The 20,945-nt window shown below is 42.0% G+C and overlaps 1 protein-coding gene across 9 annotated transcripts in view; it reads right to left on the minus strand.

The window, feature by feature from the left end:
• Positions 1 to 1,049: 1,049 nt before the first annotated feature.
• Positions 1,050 to 20,945, minus strand: part of acaca (acetyl-CoA carboxylase alpha) — a 38,411-nt gene continuing 18,515 nt past the window's right edge. For 2 of the 9 annotated variants that reach the window (XM_061740008.1, XM_061740007.1), the window contains exons 28-55: positions 20,262 to 20,285; positions 19,740 to 19,895; positions 19,108 to 19,251; positions 18,903 to 19,005; positions 18,714 to 18,821; positions 18,539 to 18,595; positions 18,227 to 18,271; positions 16,989 to 17,030; positions 16,252 to 16,467; positions 15,982 to 16,137; positions 15,661 to 15,885; positions 14,692 to 14,847; positions 14,448 to 14,594; positions 13,851 to 14,120; positions 13,437 to 13,534; positions 12,966 to 13,086; positions 12,726 to 12,836; positions 10,932 to 11,075; positions 10,728 to 10,848; positions 8,661 to 8,757; positions 8,072 to 8,168; positions 7,829 to 7,964; positions 6,851 to 7,028; positions 6,657 to 6,769; positions 5,374 to 5,528; positions 4,497 to 4,667; positions 2,730 to 2,866; positions 1,050 to 2,625 (exon numbers count right to left, since the gene is read on the minus strand). In XM_061740008.1, the coding sequence (XP_061595992.1) occupies positions 2,499 to 2,625; positions 2,730 to 2,866; positions 4,497 to 4,667; positions 5,374 to 5,528; positions 6,657 to 6,769; positions 6,851 to 7,028; positions 7,829 to 7,964; positions 8,072 to 8,168; positions 8,661 to 8,757; positions 10,728 to 10,848; positions 10,932 to 11,075; positions 12,726 to 12,836; positions 12,966 to 13,086; positions 13,437 to 13,534; positions 13,851 to 14,120; positions 14,448 to 14,594; positions 14,692 to 14,847; positions 15,661 to 15,885; positions 15,982 to 16,137; positions 16,252 to 16,467; positions 16,989 to 17,030; positions 18,227 to 18,271; positions 18,539 to 18,595; positions 18,714 to 18,821; positions 18,903 to 19,005; positions 19,108 to 19,251; positions 19,740 to 19,895; positions 20,262 to 20,285 (3,655 nt within the window). In that variant the 3' untranslated portion in view covers positions 1,050 to 2,498. The remainder of the gene's footprint in view (positions 2,626 to 2,729; positions 2,867 to 4,496; positions 4,668 to 5,373; positions 5,529 to 6,656; positions 6,770 to 6,850; positions 7,029 to 7,828; positions 7,965 to 8,071; positions 8,169 to 8,660; positions 8,758 to 10,727; positions 10,849 to 10,931; positions 11,076 to 12,725; positions 12,837 to 12,965; positions 13,087 to 13,436; positions 13,535 to 13,850; positions 14,121 to 14,447; positions 14,595 to 14,691; positions 14,848 to 15,660; positions 15,886 to 15,981; positions 16,138 to 16,251; positions 16,468 to 16,988; positions 17,031 to 18,226; positions 18,272 to 18,538; positions 18,596 to 18,713; positions 18,822 to 18,902; positions 19,006 to 19,107; positions 19,252 to 19,739; positions 19,896 to 20,261; positions 20,286 to 20,945) is intronic. The other 7 variants (XM_061740011.1, XM_061740010.1, XM_061740016.1 and 4 more) reach the window with 5 other exon arrangements.

The following is a 20,945-nucleotide window of genomic DNA, read 5'->3' on the forward strand; positions in this document are numbered from 1 at the left end:
GGTTGCCTCAGATGCATGATTGTGTCTCCCCTCCTATGTGCTATATCAATGCCTCCATTTCATCGTAGACACTGTTTTTCTCCCCCTTTTTCCTTCATTAACATTTCTTGCTGCGCTCTCTTTTTTTTTTGTTACAGTTCTGTCTTAAAAACCAGCAGTCACCGAGGCTTGCCAGTCGGATAAATCTAAAAATCGTACCCATTTACAGTTGACCCTTTATTGAGAGATTAAAGGCTGCGAAGCTCATCAAAGACTCCGGATGAGTGCAAAAAGTGCTTCCTCATAAATCACTGGGCCGGGTCCGCTAAGTCCACAACCTGATGCAGTCTCCTTCAAGTTGAACCAACCTCTTCCTGCCACTCCAGTGGCTGAGGAAGAACCTAATTCTGCAGTTTGTCAGTGATTAAAAGCAGAATTAGCCGGCCTAGCATGCCACCACAAATGAGTCAAACCCTGTGGGAGACCAGAGAGACCAAGCAAGGCACATTTCCAATTATACTTCCAAATGACTCATTTTCTTATTGGGCCTTCTATAATTGTGGTGGGTATTGGATGAATGCAACTCAATTTGTCTTACATATTTGTTGGTTGGATGTTAATAGAGTTGACAGAGCCAAGGGGATGATATGAACGAATCAGACAAAATAAGAAAAGGGAAAGAAAAAAAAATGGATGAGATAGATCCCTGAATATTTGTTTGATCTGCTTCATCCTCTTTAATACTGTTGAAGTTTTAAACCCAGAAATAAAATGCCACTTTAATGATCTTTGGATTGAGGAATGGAAAGACTATCATTTTCAAGTAATCAGAAAATGACTCTCCAGAGTGAGAGACTTTGTCCCGACTGCTGAAATTAATGAGGCTTCCTGTGATGAGATTATCTGTCGCACGAATCACCCACATATAAAAATAATTGACAAATTAAATTAGTACCAATTCTTGGAAACTTGAATTTGTTCAAAAAAAAAAAAAAAAAAAAAAAAAAAAACCTGTAGTGAAAAACAACTAGAGCTTTGCAAGTTTTGGGGATAAAAAACACACTTTGAGCTGTTGGTAAGTTTTATTAAGTTTGAAGACACATTGAAAGCTCATCACTTCTCTGTCCTTGTACAAGAAATGACCAATTACTTATAAAGCAACGGGCCAGCATGTCAGTATGGTCACTAGAAAGGCACAGCATTGACTATGAAGCCATGAGGATTAGCGCAAAACAACTGACAACGATCCAAAGGTCTGTTTCAGAGCAGTGCCGTTTGCTATTAATATGTACAAGTATGCCCGTCTTTAAGTAACAAATTCACGTAGAGAAGTAAGTAACATCTGATTTTAACATTGTTTTCAACAAATCATTAACAATAAGTATTGAAACATACAGTAGTAACAGTAACGTTTCCGTGGAATACAGATCAAATTAAGACACCACTTCTGGCAAGATACATGTAAGTCAAGTAAACAGCAGCGTTTCTTTTTTTTTTTCTCCCCAAAACAGATATTGATTTGGCCAACTGATAAATTCTCGAGTTTCTTTGGTTCAAAACCTAAAGCTAATGTGGTCCTAGAGGAAGCAGAGCAACAACTATCAAAGTAGTATCTAATCTTTCTAAACGAGTCCAAGTTATTCACCCTGTCTATGGAACCACGGTCCTTCCTTTATCAACATCTTATTTAAGCTCTTACCCACCTTGTGGGTTAATGCTCGTGTCACTTTGTGCATGCGTGTTTTTATATTGGCCGCAGCAGTGAAAGCTGTGCAGGTTTTGAATCTGGGTGCGACGTGAGACAACAGGAAGCACTAAAGTGCATGCGAAGCAGCATGTGTGGCTGAGAACAGAAGGGACAGCTGTGGTTTTGTTGCGAGGCGAGCTGCCCACTGCTCACTGCTGGGTAACTGTGAAACAGTCGGGGTCTGAAAAAGACCTCGTCCCTGCTCCCTGCTGGGCTTCCCTGTCCAAATCTGTCACAGCGTTCCCTGCCTTTGTTCCGTAACTAAGTGCTTCTGGCTCAGGAGAGTAGAAACCCCTCTCCGACTAACTCCCTGGCAATGTGTAGTCATTCTTGAGCTGGAAATCTTAAATATATGCCACAAACAAAAAGGTGCAAGATGTTAATATATATTACTTTATACAATTCAAAACGAGGGAGGCTACTGACTATTCTAGATGCATAAGCATCCTTTTAAGCCAACAGTGTAAACATATGGAATATTACTCAACAGATATTTCTAGACTGTTATTAAAAAAGAAAAGAGAAAAAAAAGAAAATCACTAAGCACAAAAAAAAAAAAAGCAGAGATCTATGCGAACAGAGGCCATTTACAAAAATGCCAATCATTTTAGCTCTTTCTGAGTGAGAATCATAGCCAACGCTTCATCTGTAACCTGGCAGCTACCAGGGGCCATGGCGTTGGCTCCTCCACAGGTCCCAGAGAGGGCCGGGGCCGCCGGGCCCGGCTCCTCCGGCTGTCTGCGGCCTCATCTGTGCCTCGGCCGGGCTCCCGTTAGGAGGAGGCCGACGTCTCCATGGTGGACAAGATGCGCACCACCTCAGCTCTCTGCGTGGGGGAGATGTGCTGGGTCATGTGCACGATAGAATCCATCGCGACTTCTGGATTAGCCTGAACGAGACTGCGGAGGAGAAAGGTTGAAAACGAGTTAGTCCATTTGTAGAACGTCGCTTGTGCCGGGTGACTTTTCATTGTATCAAAAGCCGCGATGTCAGAAATGACTACCTGCGAATCTGCTTGAGGAGGTGATCTCGCCGGATGTACTTGATGTTCTCATCAATTACAGATCTCGCGCCTTCTTCTTCAGCCAGCTGCTTCTCCAGCCACTCGACCACCACTTCATTGTTATCCCATAGATAAACCTGAAGGACACAGCCGTGTTCAGGGATGAATCTGTGCTAGATTCCTGGTATTAATAGATATTAAAGCCTAGAAACATGACTTTTTCCTCATGTTGCGTATGTGGAACTGATGGGATATGTGATTAAAGGAAGCAGAGTGAAAAAGTGAAGTGCTGCATACAGAAAGCAGTTTAAAATATATATATTTATATAATTAACATCATGAATAAACAAATACAGTTTTCAGAGAAAAATTGATGGCTCGGCAAAAAGTGAGGATCTTATGTTTGTTAACTGAACCTCACAATAAAATTAGTATTCATGAGTCCTGGCATTTTTGATCCCAAACAAAGCAAGGCTGGAGGGCTTAGCAAAGATTTGGAGGTGGAGGGGTTTAATGGGCTCTTGCCTTTTTTTCCCCTGAATAGTCCCGCTTGAGGTCCACAAGAACATTTAATGCCCTTATTAATCATTTTTAATCTGTTTGGTTTTAATTAAGAAACAGTGTGTTGCTCTTCTATCTGCTTGTGCCAGGACTGTGATTAATTGTGGCTTAAGACAGCCAGTCCTGATTGGAGTAATGTATGAGCTAACAAGAGGGGCCACTTCAAACACTGAGCTGGCCCCTGCAACACAAGCAGCTGGTCCTCTGAACCCGGGACCGGGCCAGCAAGGAATCACATTTATGTATCGCATCCAGTTCTCCATTTTGAATATTTCTGTTAGTGCAAACCAGCTAGCCCCGGCCCATCGAGTCCCACGTCTTCCAGTCTGCAGGCTTGTTATATCGATGTCCTGGCTGACCTGGATGTAATTCAACTACCACTCCAATAAGTCTCTCATGCTGCAACCTACAGCTGCTCGATAACTGGTTCATGTGCTGCTATGCCAAGCCCGCCGAGGCTGGATAGCAGAACAAGGACATCTGTCACCAGTTGCAGTCTAAGACAATGGAGTTGGAGTGCATCCACTCAAAGACAGACTCCTGGGAGAAGCGGCTGAACAACACAGGACTGTCATAAAACAACCTGGACAGGCTGCAGGAAGGGAAACGCAGCGAGGACTGAGCAAGGTGGGCCGCTTAGTTGGGACTAGTGGATTCAGAGCTTTAACCACTAGTTATCAGCTCATTTGTATTTAATTACTATTTGAAGCAATGCTTGGTAGGAAGCTTCAGGATTAAAACCTATTCTGCAAATCATTTTTAGGATTAAGGGGCCAATACAGTATTTACTTTAGTGCATTTACAAGCTTCTTTCAGTCCATTAAAATCAAAAAACAAGTTCATTTCAAAAGGTCAGTTTACCACTAAATGCGTCACAGAAATCCTGACCTGATGTCTTTGGCATAAAAACTTATGAAATAAATTCAAAGATTTACACTATTCTTTATCAATTTTTGTTTTGCCACAAGATGATTATGAAACAGTTCTCTCCTATACATTTGGCTTTAGAATAAGTGTTTTTTTTTTTTTTAGATATTTCAAGTGTTTCTAAGTTTGTTTGCCTTCTTTCATCAGTTGTAGCAGCGAGTCAAAGCGTTCTTCAAAACATCTTTACTGACATACGGAAAGGCAACATTTAAAAAAAAAGAGGGATCAGTGAAAAATGGAGAGACTAACACTAACTCTAAAATATGCAGCGGGTCTCACCTTAACAGCCCCTTCAGCCTCCACAAACCAGCGGCGCAGCATCGCCTGAATCTGGCCGTCTGTCAGCTCGCTGTTGGCAGCTTGAATCTTGCTCTTCACGGTGTCCTCCAGTAGCAGACGCCTCATCCGCCAGTAGAAGAAGTGACGGGACGTCTGCCATTCCAGGATATCCTGACGGGGGAAAACACAAGCATTTTATTTAACTCCAACACGGCCAAACGGACAGAAAGACCTCCGTTGTATGTCAGACTTCCTTCAAGAATCAATTCTTCATTTATTTTTATTTTCTTATTAACTTCAACGGGCTAATTCAGTCTTATGTATGTGACTCGCGAGAACCTTTATCAATAAGGTAAGGATTTTGCGATAAAACTAACACTTGTGGTAAATGAAGACGACCTGAGGGTTTACTTGAAGAAACTGCTATCACAAATCTATCTGTTTCTGTATTTGAGGGAAACATGGAGTCTGGCACTAATCATCTATTTCTACGGATAATAATCTTTTCTTCAGTGCATACTGTGAAAACGGAGAGGAAAAAAAAAAAAACACAACACGCTGACCGCCATCAATCTTTGAAACACCCTTGAGGTCATGTGAGCAAAGTGTATGTGTTTGTGTGAAAGATGGGACTGTGAAGTCGCAGAATGAGATGGGGCCTGCCGGAGGCGGCTCTGTAGTTGCTAAGGTGATTGACCAGGGTCATCAGAAGATAATTATGAAGACGAGTCTCTCCGCCTGGCGAGAGCAAACATTACTCACCAAGCAGGTGCTGCAGCAGCTAGACGGATATTGCCCCGTGGGCTTTTTAACTTATCCACATTCTGCAAATTCATATTGCAGCAGTACGTATGCACGAGGCGGCGTTAGTTCTCACCGTGATTACGCCTTTCTCCTGCATGCGACCCGGAGTGTCGTGCAGGTCTGCAAACTGCACGGCCACCTGATGGTAGATGGGCAACAGAAACTCCTCCCGCTCCTTCAGCTTGGTCTCCAGCTCTTTCCGATCAGGGGGGCTCAGTTCTGGGGTTCCTGTTCAAAGTTTATAAAAATCTCTGTTCCTTTTAAGTTATACTTGCTTTTTCTTTTTTCAAATCGTTTCTGAATGTTGATTGGTAAAGTTTTTTTATGAGCTTTAAACATAATTTGCAGAATACTATGGTCTACTAGTTCATGAAATTTCAACAAATTTAACTGAAGGAATAATGGATTTGTTGGATCTCTATATCGTTGTCTACTAATTATCCTTATGGCTCTTTTTTTCAGAATGAAAATTGATTGAATATATGTTTTACAGGTATTTCCCCAAACTTCAACACAGTAGGTCAGATATGGAACAATCAGAGTGTTATATAAAATGTACAATGCTTTGTTGTCCAATAAATCCTTAACTTTGTGTAACAGAGCAATTGTTTTTGATATTTTTATCTTTGTATAATTGATATGTGATTTCCAATTCAAATTCTCATCCAGCATGACACCCAAAAACTTGGTTTCTCTTACTCTATTAATTTCAATACCATCTATATTAATTGAAGTGTCCGTTTCTCTTTTTCTGTTACTAAATATCATGAAGTTTGTTAAACAACACACAAATCTGTGAAGTCATATTGCTGGAGGCTTTGATTACAAGCTCATTGATGAGACTTTAGGCTAATAATTATATTTAATTGATAAAGATGCAGAGGAGGTCAGATCTAGCAGGTCCTTATCGCTGTTAACCCATTATCACCAATTCAGGTTCCACAAGAGAATGCAGTTGAGGATTAACTCCTACTGAAAGCATTCGGTTTTAGAGCCCCCCCCGCAACCCCTTGATGCTTTCTGTCAATTCCAATCTCCAGCTCTCCAGCGCTCCGTAGTAAACCTCCATTCCACCAGCTTTGCCCAAAGCACCAAGCCAATGCAGCACTGGACCTAACGCAAATCAATATTCTGCACCGGGCAGCTTGTGATTGATCTGAGTGGGCTGTGATTGACATGGGTCTCGGGGGAGTGCAGTAAAGATGACACAATCAGCACCAAATAAAGAAGGACAGGCAGCAAAGGCACACATGGTCCCACCTGATATATCGCCCCCTGACTGAAATGATGACAATCCTGCAGGAAACAAAGCCGCTTGCAGAAGGGCTATAATTAGAAGCGAAAGGCAGGACTCACCCAATCTCTCGGCCAAGCCCATGTAGACCGGGTCTACTCTTCTCATGGTCTTCACCAGGTCCTTCCTCCTGAACTTAATTTCCACGGTCCCCTCTGGCTCCAGCACTCCACCTCTGATGACAGGAATCATTCAAATGAGCATAGCTGATCCGAAACAAACTGTCCCTAGTGTTTCCTTGCCCTGTGGAACCCACCGGCTGTCTTTGTCGGCGTACATCTCCATGTGACGGAGGTTGATTGTGGGATCGATAACCACCCAGGAGCCTCCTCTCAGCTCAGCCTGGGGAGGGATATAAACCAGAACTGGCTGTTTGTACTCCCTCAGACCGTCCACGATGTACGCCCCGAACTTCAGGACCTGGTCATACATGTCTGAAAGGGAACATTTCATCAGATAAACACTGGGTTCAATTTAGGGATGGGCGGTATGGACTAAAAAATGTATCACGATAATTTCTGGCATTTATCCCGATAACAATAAAAAAAATACCAATTCAACTCCACCTTTTCAACTATAAATCTATCTCGCTCTCAGATCCGCCATGTTTGTTACATAAAAACGTCATCAACGGGAATTTATCCTTCTTTCTTTCTTTCTTTCTTTCTTTCTCTTGCTTTCTCTCAGGCTCATTTCCTTCCTTCCTTCCTTCCTTCCTTCCTTCCTTCCTTCCTTCCTTCCTTCCTTCCTTCCTTCCTTCCTTCCTTTTTTCCTTCCTTCCTTCTGTCCTCCTGCTCTCTCCTTCCTTCCTCCTTTCCTCCTTTCCTCCTTTTCTCCTTTTCTCCTTTTCTCCTTTTCTCCTTTTCTCCTTTTCTCCTTTTCTCCTTTTCTCCTTTTCTCCTTTTCTCCTTTTCTCCTTTTCTCCTTTCCTCCTTTCCTCCTTTTCTCCTTTTCTCCTTTTCTCCCTTCCTCCCTTCCTCCCTTCCTCCCTTCCTTCCTTCCTTCCTTCCTTCCTTCCTTCCTTCCTTCCGTCCTATACGTTGTGCGTGGATTTAACGCAGAACTATAAATCAGCTTTACACAAAAAAATCATCAACGGGAATTTATCGTTTTTACCGCGAGATGACAAATTCTTACCGTGGGGAATTTTTTTGACGGTATATCGTGAACGGTAAAATATCGCCCATCCCTAGTTCAATTCAACGCTGACTGATGATGAAGAAAGCAGAAGTACCTTTCATTCCTCCAGAAAATCCCCTCCAGTTGGCAAATACTATAAGAGGCAAGCCCTCTCGGTTCAGGTCCTTGATTGCCTGGGCTGTTTTAAAAGCAGAATCTGGAAACCACACCTGTCCTGCCTGCTGGATGATCTAAATATGTGAATTAGGGGAGAAAAATAAAAAAATTCAGCATCAGTACGTCAATGTCTATAAGCATTTTAGTGCTTATATGCCTATTCACACCGAGCGGCCCTCACCTTTGCCTCCGAGTCTAAATTAGCTGGGTCGGCTGGGATCGACAGCTCCACCGACCTGGTCTCGACAGCAACCACTCCGGTAGGAATCCCACCCAGTCTGGAAAGAGATGCCAGTCATCCAGCATTTATTAATATACAACCTAGGGCTGTGCGATTAATCGATTTTAAATCTAAATCGGATTTATTAATCAAAATCGATGTTAAAAAAGGAAAATCGGAAAATCGATTTTCCTTTTTTGCAGCTGGCTGCATTACAGGCAGAGCTCGTCTAGTCATCTTTGTTTGGTCAAGAAAATTGTAAATGTTGTCACTTTACTAAACTCAAGGAGGATTTACAGTATCTTTCAATTGCACTTCATTCCCAAATAGGGAAATTTGTTTGCTATCTTTCTTTAAAAATAAAGATAACATATTTTAAACAATTTATTCCATTGTCTTTTGTAGTTTTACCAAAAAAATCGAAATCGAAAATCGGGTTTTCAGAGAAAAAAAAAAAAATCGGGATTTTATTTTTGTCCAAAATCGCCCAGCCCTAATACAACCCCGTTCAGTGTTTTTTTTTCTTGTGTTTTTGTTTCCTGTGGCATACCTGGCTCTGCCTACGACCACACTCTGGGCCCATGGTTGCATTATCTCCATGAAAGAGCCGTGGTCAAAGAAACCACTCTGCCAGGACCCCTTTGGAGCTTTAACAGGAAATGGTAAGACAGTCAGTGAAGAATGGTAAAAGCAGACAAAAAAAGACAGAGAGAAAAAAACAATGCAAACAATGCAAGTGAATCCACTTTCTAAAGATATTCTCCTTTCTCCCACTATGTCCAAACTCCGTGGCCTTCCCCTGCTTGTATTTTGAGCCTCTTTAAAAAACAACAAACTTGTCAGGGACTGTGATTGATGACTGCGTGAGCGGGCCTGCTCAGTTCTTTCTGCACCCTAAAAAACATCACCAGCCTATGAGGCTACCACTCAATTAAGCCTCGCCGCCTCACCACTCATAACTCCCAGAGATGTTTACTGGTCTCCCCGACCGTCCCCTGATCTCTTTTCCACCCTAAGCTGTAATTACACTGATATGGAACCCGCTCAGTCCTGACCCACAGTGTAAAGCACACTTCATCAATTTTGGCTCTGATCTCGCCTTGAACAACATGATGTTAAAGCTTCGCTGTTCCTTTCTTACTTTCTTAATAGCCTCACACATGTAATGAATTATTTCAACCTTTAACTCTTTGGGATGCCAGGCTGAAATAATAAATCTTCATATTTACTTTAAGTAACGCACCAAAAAAACGGGGGTGTGACTTTTAATAAATGCTGACCAAGCATTATTAAAGATTAGCAGAGGAAAAGTGGAGTTATATAAATTATCTCCCGAGTCAGAGCTTGGATACTCAATAAGGCAATGCCTTTTTTCTGGTCCATTTAAGAAATGGAGCTACGAATGACTTTGATGGAGGGCAGCAAAGAGAAGTATAACATCAATAATGTGAACATGAATACCTTCGCTCATCAAGGGGGGGTTCACGTTTGCCATGTTGGGTTCTATTAAACTTAAACAGATGTGAACACTGCAACCCAAACTTTGGTGCACACCACAGAAGTGGGCTGGGAGGCCTTTGAAAGGAGGGACTCAGCTCAGCAAACCAAAGACACGGAAAAACTATCACAACAGAGTACATTCACCCGAGCAGCAAACATTGCTTTGGAAGTTCAGTGCACACACGATTAACGTCATCAATCTGTCTAATCGACCTTTCCCACATTTCTTCTCTGCTGTCTTTTGGTTCAAACTACATATACAGTTGCTGTGATCTGGAGCAACTGTATAGCACATCACATGACATCCACTAATGTAAATCTAAATGTGAATGTACTTTTTTTATATAGCCCTTTACAGCCACCTTTAGGTGCGCCAAAGTGCTTTACAGCAGTGGTTCCCAACCTTTTCCAACTCAGGGCCCACTTTTATGTTTTTTTTATGTTCGCGGCTCACCTCCGAACTTTTCAATTCTCCCTGTTGCTAGCCAGCTATCCATCTTTACACTCCAGTTTCAGGTATCAGCATCAAACGTAAATAAGTAATGCAGTCCCGCTGCAAAGTGGTCCGACCGATAACAACAAAAGTTCCTATTGCTCAATTGCTTGTCAGATGTCTAATACTCTAAGGAAAACAAAACAAAATAATTAAAATAATATTTAAACATTTTTAATACCATTTTAAACATAACTGAGTTTTAACATTTAAAACATTATTCTGTATATTTTTATATAATGATATCCCCCCCCCACAAAAATCATACTTTTTTGGAAATTATTTGGCGGCCCACTTGCAATACCTTCGCGGCCCACCAGAGGGCCGCGGCCCACAGGTTGGGAATCACTGCTTTACAGCATAAAACATACAGAAATACGACATACAATCATAAGACAGAGCAAAAAATAAATAGAATAAAAAGATAAAGAGTAAAAAGTGTCACCACACTACTGGGTATTAAAAGCCATTCTAAATAAATAGGTTTTAAGCCTTGATTTAAAAAAGCCCAGGTCAGAGATAGTGCGTAAGTTGCAGGGGAGCTTGTCCTGGGCACTTCCAACTACAGTTGGTTTGAGGATCTAATCACAGTTTATCAGTAATTGTAGTAATGTTTGCACTTACTCTGGCTGGGCCGTCCGGCCAACATCCAGCGAGGGTCATACGGAGCCTTGGTAGGCACAAATTCTATTGGCCGATCTACAGGATCCTTCGCGAACAAGATGGGCACTGGACTTGATGTGCACTGAGGAAAAGACATGTCACTATTTTACATAAAGGCACTCTTAATGATTGGACGAGCAAGTTCATCACACAGCTAAATGTTACCTTGGGCATGTAGGACAGCCACTGCAACAAAGTGTAGACTCCCTCAAAGTCATCACAGACAGTGGAGTGGGTCACGCCATTGTTGTGCATGATCTGAACCCCGCCGAGCTGGTTGTTGGATGTGTACACTTCTCTGCCCAACACCTAGAAATGTGAGAGGGGAGAAAAAAAAACAAAAAAAATGCATTCAGTTTGTTTTCAAGTATTTTGAAGCTTCCAGTCGTACGTTGCAGTGTAGCCTGATGTCGGGGGTTAACTTGGAAGCCGCCACACTGCCCATATCTTCACATTGCTCCCATTTTAACCTAAAGCTATAAAATCTCGCTCCCAGCCCACCTTATTTTCATAAGCGGCTAAGAACAGGTGGCTGGGCACTGACATGCTTCCATAAAAATCATAGTGGAGCTCAAGCCCTACCCTCAGCTCTCACCTTTTCAGCCATCATTTACTTTCTTTATTACCATTAATGGTTATGTATCTGGCTACAAATCTAGGGCACTCTACTAAAGCTGTCAGGACAGGCGGCAGCCCCAAGAAACATTACAGTCACCTTGACATATACAAAACGCTCATGCCTCCGGCCGTCGCTGGCTTCATTAAGATTCCACGGCAGAGAGAGGAGGAGGAGAAGCAGATATTGGAGATGACTTGGAGGAAGAAAACAAGGGGCCAATTGGTAGTAACAGCTCACCGGGGTATTTGTCCTAGTAGTTACTATCCAGTCCCCATGAAAATATGAGCCCTCTCCAGCAGCTAATGAAACGATGATCTCTGGGTGGCAGCCTGCTGCTCCCTATTAAGCTTCACTTAATAGCCAGGAAACCACATGATAGATGAGCAGAAAAAGATTCGCTTCCCCCCCCGTGTTGCAAGGTAAAACTTATTTTTTTTATTTATTTTTAGAATTTTTAAATTACACCATTATTCGTAAGCAATATTGTATTTTGCAAAATAACGCTGCGCTGTTCCCATTACTGCAACCACAACCGAGCTTCCAGGAAATGGTTATTGTATCATTGGGCCACTTGCATGGTTTATTGTGTTACGACCTGCCATTTAATTTGAAATGGAGTCATCTCAATGCTCTGACAAGGACAGGGAATGGGAAGCAAGACAGGATAAGGTAGTGGAGCGTGCAAGCACACACACAAACACACACACACCAATTGACTATATGCAGAAAAACAATCTCCATCAGCAAAACTTTTCATTTTGATTAAAAACAAATGATATGGGTGTCCTGCGCTGCAGCCTCTGGCATGTCACTCTATTTCTATGCAAATACTACTTCATGGTTCGCTTTCAATTATTCCGCCTTGAGTGGCAGGCGTGCCCGTCGCTGGGATCAGAAAGGGAATCCTTGTAGAACAGAGCAAAGCAAAATGAGCGATCCTTAAAATTGCCTGATCAGCGAATTGGAACAAGTCACAAAAATTATCTAAGACTTTTTCTAATTTCCTTTCTTTGATATACGCACATGCACAATTTGTCTTTCGTTCACTTCCTGCCACAGAGCTGACAGTTTCGTTTACATTCGTGGCAGAAACAGAGTAAACCGCTAAGAATATTGTTTTACTAAAAGCACATCTAGTTGATCTTCCCGCAATAATAGCTGAGATTTAGACGGCCGACTAATGAGTCATTTTAAAGAGACTCATCAAAATGCAGATTTGGTGTTGGTGGCAATTAAGCGACAGCTCATTTGATGCTCACTCCGCATTGCCACGAAAACACTAGAAGTGGAGCGTCTTCGTCCCGTGCTGACATACTGTTTGGTACTGAAGATGACTTTACCTTGTTGAGAGCCCCAGCGCCGGTGAGGATGATATGAGAGTTGTCCACTTGGATGGTTCGCTGTCCAAGCCTCACCAGATAGGCGCCGATTCCAATGGCTCGGCATGTAACCTATGAAACGAGACAAGACATCCTTCAAACCAACCGCTGTCACCACACGCCTGCTTATCAATGTGATGTTTAAAAGGTTAAAGAGAACACAACATGCATGTTTGTGGATTTGTAAACATCCAATCTTACCAGATTCATAGTGATGATCTCGTCATAAGCCAGAGAAGATTCTCCGGCAATCATTCCAGACCCCCTCAGATTCTCCACACCCAGCCCTTCATCTTTTCCAATAATGTCAGTGATCTTGTACCTGCCAAGACGGCATAGACATGTTCATCCGAAGGCCCACAACAGCTTTATACTCAGGATCTCTGATGTTGCAAGCTCACATGACTATAACGGAATGATGTATACTCTGCTGCAGTGTTCTTCAGTCCTGGTCCCCAGTGCCCACTCCCCTGCATGTTTTAGATACACCTGATTGGATCCCTATGAGCTCAGCACCAAGTCTGGACCAGGTGTATTAGAGCAGGGAAACATCTAAAACCTGCAGAGCAGTGAGTCCTGAGGACCAGGAATGAAGAATACTGTTCTCCTGAAATCTCTGCAAAATACTGATTAAGAAAGTTAAGAATTAAGTAAAATAAGAAAAAAAAGTACCTGGATTCTCCTTCGTCCTCCACATGTTCACAATGTACAGAGTTTAGAGCTGAGACCTTTTTGTAATCTTGAGGTGTGAGGTAGAGATACTTGAAACCCTGCAGGAAATACATAAAGATCATGACTTAATTAGATCAGGCAAGTAAATGCTGTAAATGCTGGGTGCTAAAACTAAAAGTATTTTAAAGGAAGGAAAATACTGGAGTGTGAGAAGTCAGTCAGTGCATCATCATATATAATAATAATATTAAAAAAAAGAGTCAGGAGGACGTCTGTGGTAAAGACTAGTTAAATGTCGGCTGTAAAAAAACCTCCCAAAACATTTTTCAGAGCTGAGTTAAAGTATTTATAATACTCAAATAAAAAAAAAGCCCTGAAGTGACGTTTTACGTGTCTGAGATGCTGTTGGCATACCTTGTAAGGATCGACCGGATCTTGCCAGGCCACGTGGAACATGTGCCTGATCTCCTCCGCCAGGCCGATGCGGGCGCCGCTGTTGGCTGCGATGTAGATGCGGGGGATGCCGCTCTCTCGTGCCATCTCCGAGGCTCGCAGGAACAGCATGTCCTCCTGGGGCCCGAACGAGCCTATCTTGTGCGTGATATCATTACTTATGACTATGATCTCACGTCCTGCTGGATACTCTGGAGTCCGGATGGTCATCCGCCATGCCACCATACCGATCTGGACAGAAAAAAAACACACAGACACAATAGTGGTGGATATGAATAAATAAATCAATGCAAAGTGCAAAATGCAAATTGAATTGTCCAAAGCTGACTCAGATATTTAGTCTTTGATGTCGATGTAAATTTTACAAATGGAGGCATTAAGCTTTGAAACAAAACAATGGAGGTACTTTTACAGGGACTCAGTGACCCAACCAAAGAAACACAGAGACACCTACAGAGCAAAAGTGGATTTACACATTTTGAAAGACAAGGTGAAACACATTTACTTGCTATTCTTTTTAACACCCGTAGTAATAAATACAGAATATAAAACACTGACCTCATTGCCCCCCGGCAGCCGGTTCATCTGCACCATCTGATCCTGAGCATCCAGAACCAGCTCAGTGAAGGTGAGAAGGTCAGAGGGAGCAGGGCACTTGGGCAAGGTGGCATAATTTAGGGTAGAGTGCCACAGCTTTTTCAGAGACTGGGACATAAAACGCAAAATATAACATTAAAAATCAATTATTGAGTGTTTCTGGGTGGAAGATAAGTCAAACATTCAAGGGGTTTTAGTCCCGTACCTGTCTGAACATTTCTGGAAAGTCGTAGACATAGGTGGTACCCAGAGATTGTGCCTGGAAGCGCTTGGACTGCAACAGATCCTTGGTGACATAGGGAGTATTGATGAGCATCCCATGCAGGGGCCCTTGCTTGTCTCCATATGCTTGGAACATAATCTATAAAACAAAGAAAAAAAAAAAGATTAAATACGTTTCAGGCATATAGCATGCGCCTCTTCAACAAAATCATTATTTTGAACATGATGGATGTGATGGTTCTGAAACTTCCCACAGCCACTAATACATCATAAACTTGTACAAAAATCAGAGTCAAAGTATAACACTATTGCAAGCTTATGCACATTTTAAGCAAGCAGATCCCATGAAACAAGTGCACAATCTTCCAGCTTTGGCCTGTTCTAACTTCCCAACAATGCTGATTATTTTCACTGAAATCAATTATTTGGGTAAATTACTCCAACTGCTGAAAATGCCACCAGTTCTTCCTCAGCCATTTATGAAACAGAAAAAACAATAGATATACACCTCTCACAATGAAAAGAAAAGAACTAAGAGATACCACAGGGAAGAAAAGCTGAAAAAGAGAGGAAAATAATATGAGAAACTTGCCCGAAGACAAAAGACTTTTATTAAAATTGCTTCATGCAGATTTAACCAACTCAACACAATTCACTGACTAATGAATGAATGGAGAATTGATGACTACATGGCTGGATGATGCATCTTACCTGATCTGCTGTGAGAGGAAACACATTACTACATGAATTGTCCACCAGACTAAGGGCAAGACACCATATTGGATCCCTACTCCAGATCAAAACATTTCAATGTCTAAAAATGAAAATCTCTTCATTTTAAAAAGGGTCTCAAATTGGTTTGTGAGAACAGAGGTTTCCAGGATGGAGCTGAAGCCCTTTGACTGAGACTGGACAAGGAGTAGATGAGATGGAAAATGTGTGAGCGCCCCACCTGTCGATCTTTGGGCCCCACCTGTCCCGTTCGGGAATCAGTGACCTCCTTGTAGAGGCTGATATCCAGATAGTAGCCGGATTCATTAGTAAGGAAGAGCCGGATGGGAATTTGCTTTCCTGTTGGAGTCAGGCGGATATTAATTTTCAGTTCAGCCTGCAGGACACGCAGCTTCCACAGACGGCTGCCGTAACGCATCACCATGGAGCGCACAGACTCCTCAATCTGAAATGTGCAGGGAAAAACTGTCAGAATGCAAACTCAATGACAATAATGGGCCCTGTGTGTCTGACAATTGTATTATTCTCTCTTTAAACAAACCTTCGATGGGTCCATGATGACTGTAGGAACGAAGTTTAAGAAGATATGGTTACAGTCGGTCCGTACAGTTGTGTTGTTGAACGCCACCTCCAGCTCATCCATGGCTTCCAGCAGCAGACGCTCTGCTTCATTGTGCAGATATTCAAAGGAAGCCTCCTGTTGGACAAGCAGACCATAACTGTCAGAGGGAGCTGCTATACATGAGTATGGAGAATCAAAAAAAAAAAAAAAGCAAATATAAAATGTGGAGAAAAAAAAAAGCCATCTCACCTTTGTCACCAGATCAGAGTGGCGGATGATTGCGCGGACAAAGAAACGGTAATCGGTGACTTCTGTGCCCACCTCCACACGAGCTGCGCCCAGATACAGGTGCATCTTGTGATTCGCACACGGTATTGCAGTTAGAGCAAAATTACGCATGCGGTTGAGTTCCAACTGGAATGCTAACGCCGGCTCCAAGTGCCGGTAGATCCTGTCCTCCTCAAACTGTTGAGAAAAAGCAACGGACAAAATCAGCCACAGCTAAAAAAAACAAAAACAATGCTGCAAACTTTCAGAAGAATTTGTTTCAAGACTTTCCTGAATAACATTTTCATTAATGTAATTGCCCACATCTTCCATTTTATTTATTTTTTAACGGCACAAGTTTTAATAAGGCGCTGCGTTACCACTTCTCGGCCTGCGAGTATAAAGACGCCTGCGAGCCACACACTGTGTTAAGTAAATGAAATCCTGAGCAATCTTCATCTCAGAGAGCTGCTAATGGGTGTCATTTCTCTTAAATGGGGGACATAATTAAGGAGTTCATTACTTAAATGAGTTTTAGTGGCATCACTCCATATAAACTATCAGGACTAATACAAGAGAGGGGCTTTTACCGACTGGGGTGGAATAAAGTTAAATTATGCCTGAGAGAGGCGTGATGGTGGTCAGTCCGTGTTGTCGTTACAATAATAAGAGACACTTGGACACTGACAGAAAAGATATTTAAAATAAGGTTAACCTACCTTGTCTCTGGCACGAAATGTGAAGAATTTTGGAAACTCCCTCTGCGTGAAATAAAAATTAGAATACATACACAGAAACTAAAACAGCATGCAACAAATATCTTGAAAGAAAACACAATGAGCACCACCTTTCTGCATGAAAATGACGATGAAAAACAGCACATCAGATGGACTATTAACTTTACAGCAGGTGAGAGTAGAGTCGGCTCATACTTGCTCAAGTGCTGCGCCAGGGGTAAACATTAAGCTATGATGAACAGCTCCCTGTTCTATACACAATACGCCCTGTGCTGCTTCTCTTACTGTAATTTATCTACCCCAAAAAATCAAAGTGTATTCTCTAAGGCAGCAAGTTATCATCATAATAGTAGCAGGGTACATATACGAGCACCACTCACTAAGCTAATGAATAAAACATCTCCTTTCCTCAGAGACATGTGAGCCTCTGAATAATGCCCCCTAGCCCTATTTGACGCTATCAGATGAAGTGTTGCACTTGCTAAAACAATGCCAGACCGATTGGAGATGTGAAAGCTGCAACAGTAGATACAATACAAACCTCCGTGGCACTGATTTGACGCTGTGATTACACATCATTTTTACTCAACAGTACAACGAGTGGTGGAAAAATCTTTTTGGGGTGAGCATTGAGCATGCATAATGGTGCAAAGAGCTGAAAGACTCTCAATGTAACGGGGGACAGTTAGCATGATTAGCTGTCATTAGAGACTGTGGTGCCATCAGAAGAAAAATCAAAGGGTATTGTTAAAGTGACAGCAGAGGTGAGAGAATAGGACATTTCTCCAAATCTAATCCCTGTTCTTTCACTGATTTTGGAATCTCAGTGGCCGTTTTCTTGATGACTGGTTAAACTGGGAAAGAAACGCTTCATCACAAAATTGCCATAATTAGGGAGTTGGCTGCTGCATGGCTATCCATGCTAAAATGTGTGCTTATTTTACTGTAGGACATTTACAAATGACGAAATCTAGGTAGGGATAATAACGATGGAGCTGTAATTATCTGAAGCTCAAAAACAAACCATAACACGACGATTTAGAATGAAATAATTTTGTTTGTTAAAGCTCGTGCAAACGAGTTAAAACCCAATTTCTACCTTTAGTAGACAGATTGAAAATGGGGGATGTTTTGCATCTGGCTGTCTGGGTATTTAATATGCATTCCCTTGGGAAGCTTTGTGGCAAATGTCCAGATTTCATTTATCTTCCAGTACTTACATGAAACCTTTGGTCCACCTCACAGTTGACTTGCTTTCTGAAATCCTGTGATCATAAATGCAGCAAAAGCAAGGCATGCAGAAAGAGATAAGAGAAAAACAAGACAACGAGCTGAATTTCAAATGGAAATTATCAGATCAATTACCACAGTAATGGAATTTAAAATGAATCCTGATAAATATTAGTTATTACAATGATGAAATACGTTGGTCATAGTTGTGTACATGCAGTTAAGAAATGCTCAATTGGTGGCATGCATGGTAGCAGACTGTGTAGGCAGATTTTAAAGTAAATAGTAATTTGAACCTTCACCTTCTGTGCAACGAGGAAAGTCAGCCTTCGGATGTCATGTTCAAACAGCAGCGCTTTCTGGAAAAGGCAAACATTTCAGTTCGATGGGATGTTCCTGGGACAGTTTTGGCTTTGAAAAACAGTAGATGTTAAACTTTGAGAGTCATCTGTGAACCTTGTTGTCGACACCGCTCACCTTTGACTGAGTAAACTCCCGAAACATGGACGCTAGGCCATCATCATCGATGTCACTGTCAGTCTTGATGGCCACGTTAAGGATATGAATAGGCTCATCTTGGACACTCTGGAAGACGGACCAAAGACACAGTTAGTACAGGATAGGTTAATCATCAGCCTATGAGCGGCAGCGGTCTGTTCCCGTCACCTTGTTGTCCTCTTCGCCATACAGGACGGGATTGGCTCCATCTGGGAAGGTTGGACTTGAGGGAGGAGAGTCGGAGAAGCAACTCAAGACATCGGTTATGTTCCTGGACAGAATACAAGCATACAATCCATTAGTCACAGTCGTATAAGATTATCCTATCGATTAATAACATGCGGGTTACGAATCCTTCTCCATGACAACTGACCTTGTGAACTCCTGGAATGTGCGGAAGGCAACCATGGCTCCCATGCGCTGACAAGGCGGCGTAAAGGATGTGTCTAGCAGCACGTCACTCACGCTGGCCACGTGCACCATGCCATAGTGATTCAGGTTGGATGAAAAAGACATCCTGAGGGGTAGAAATGCAACCAACGGAGTGAGAACCCGAAACTCTCCCAGACTAACTCTGGAGATTTCTCCAATCCACCTTCAAGAACCCCACCAGTTTTGATCCCTCTGCTTTTTGGAAATTTTTAATTGCGAGATTTAATAATATGCATGAAAACACCCGAAAGCCTCGAGCGTTTATTACAAGAGACTTAAAGTATTAACACTGAATGAGGTTCACCGAAAAAGGCAAGTTGCAGTAAAATTTCACCATAAGAAGTGAAGACACTGAAATTGGAAATACAATACCAACGGGACGTTTGACCCCCTGTGTGTTAGTAAAAATCAAAACAAAGACAATATTCTTTTCAGGAGAACAAAGAAATATAAATCCACAAGAGAGGCCATTTGGTTATGGACGTTTCATTCGGCGTGTTAGTCAACCGGTGGCAAGAAGGTTCCCAGAAGTCGCACCCACTGGAAGCACTTAAGAGGTTTTGTGTGTCAAACCTGTTCTCAGATTCCAAATCTGTGGGATTTTCCTTCTCGGCACTATCGTCCTTAGATTCACTATCCCGCGCTTTAACGTCCTGAGGTTTAGGTGTCCGTAATTTACTGTCCTTGGCTTTTACATTATCCAAGAAGGAAGTACCGGTAGGTATTTTCCTGGCAGGACAGTTGAGACATTTCAGTTTTGAAGATTCTCACTGGTGGAAAACATTTCTCCTGAAATGCTTTTATAACTAGCTTGCATCTTTACATCCCGATTATCCTGAATCCCCACAATACTGTGGCACTAACGCATGATAGTTAGGATTACACACTCATTTTACGAGGCACAAAAACATACAAACAAACCACACTAAACTCAATCCACCGTATCTATTTAATTTAGGTACATTTCAAAGCATCAAACCGTCACGCTACCAACAAGTTATTGATGAATTGCTTTCATTTCAACTTCAATTGGATCATGCAGCTCATTAATCTAGTCATTAGTAGCCTAAGGAATAATAAGAATGTTTACAGTACCTGTTTAGAGTGGGGATGTTCCCTCTGCAATCAAACAACATTGATTACTAATTGGTTAGTATCAGGCATCAGAAGAGGAAGCGAGTCAAGGTGGAGCAATGTGTGTGACTGTTCTTGTGTGTTTGTATACAACCCCAGTACCAAATAAGTTGGGACACTGCTCTCTTTTTTTTATACATTTTGCAATCATCTGCAGATCTCATAAACCCATATATTCATAATCAAACAGAGAAAACATATCAAATGTTTAAACTGAACAACCATCTCAGAAAAAAAAGGTGCTGCAAGTTTGAACTTGATACCCGAAATATGTTTCAAACTGTTTAGGGCAGGATGTTTACCACTGTGCAGCATCCTCTCCATAAACTACAGGGAAGAAGACCAGTTGCTGGAGTTTTATCAGAAAAATATTGCCCTATTCTTATCCGATATAGGGTTCAAGCTGATCTACAGTCCAGGCTCTTTCATTTTATGATGCTGCAGACAGGCCACTTCAGCTTCTGGATTCTTCTATGACGAAGCCATGCTCTTGTAATGCTCCAGAATGTAATTTAGCATTGCTGAAGGATGCAAGATCTTCCCTGACAGGGACAGTGTCTCGTCAGGAGCAGCTGTAGCTCTAAAACTTGGATATATACACCTTTCAGCATAGGTGTTTCCTTTCCAGATGTGCAAGTATGCAAC

The sequence above is a fragment of the Cololabis saira genome, chromosome 14, assembly GCF_033807715.1.
Source record: "Cololabis saira isolate AMF1-May2022 chromosome 14, fColSai1.1, whole genome shotgun sequence".
In the NCBI taxonomy this organism is placed as follows: Eukaryota; Metazoa; Chordata; class Actinopteri; order Beloniformes; family Belonidae; genus Cololabis; species Cololabis saira.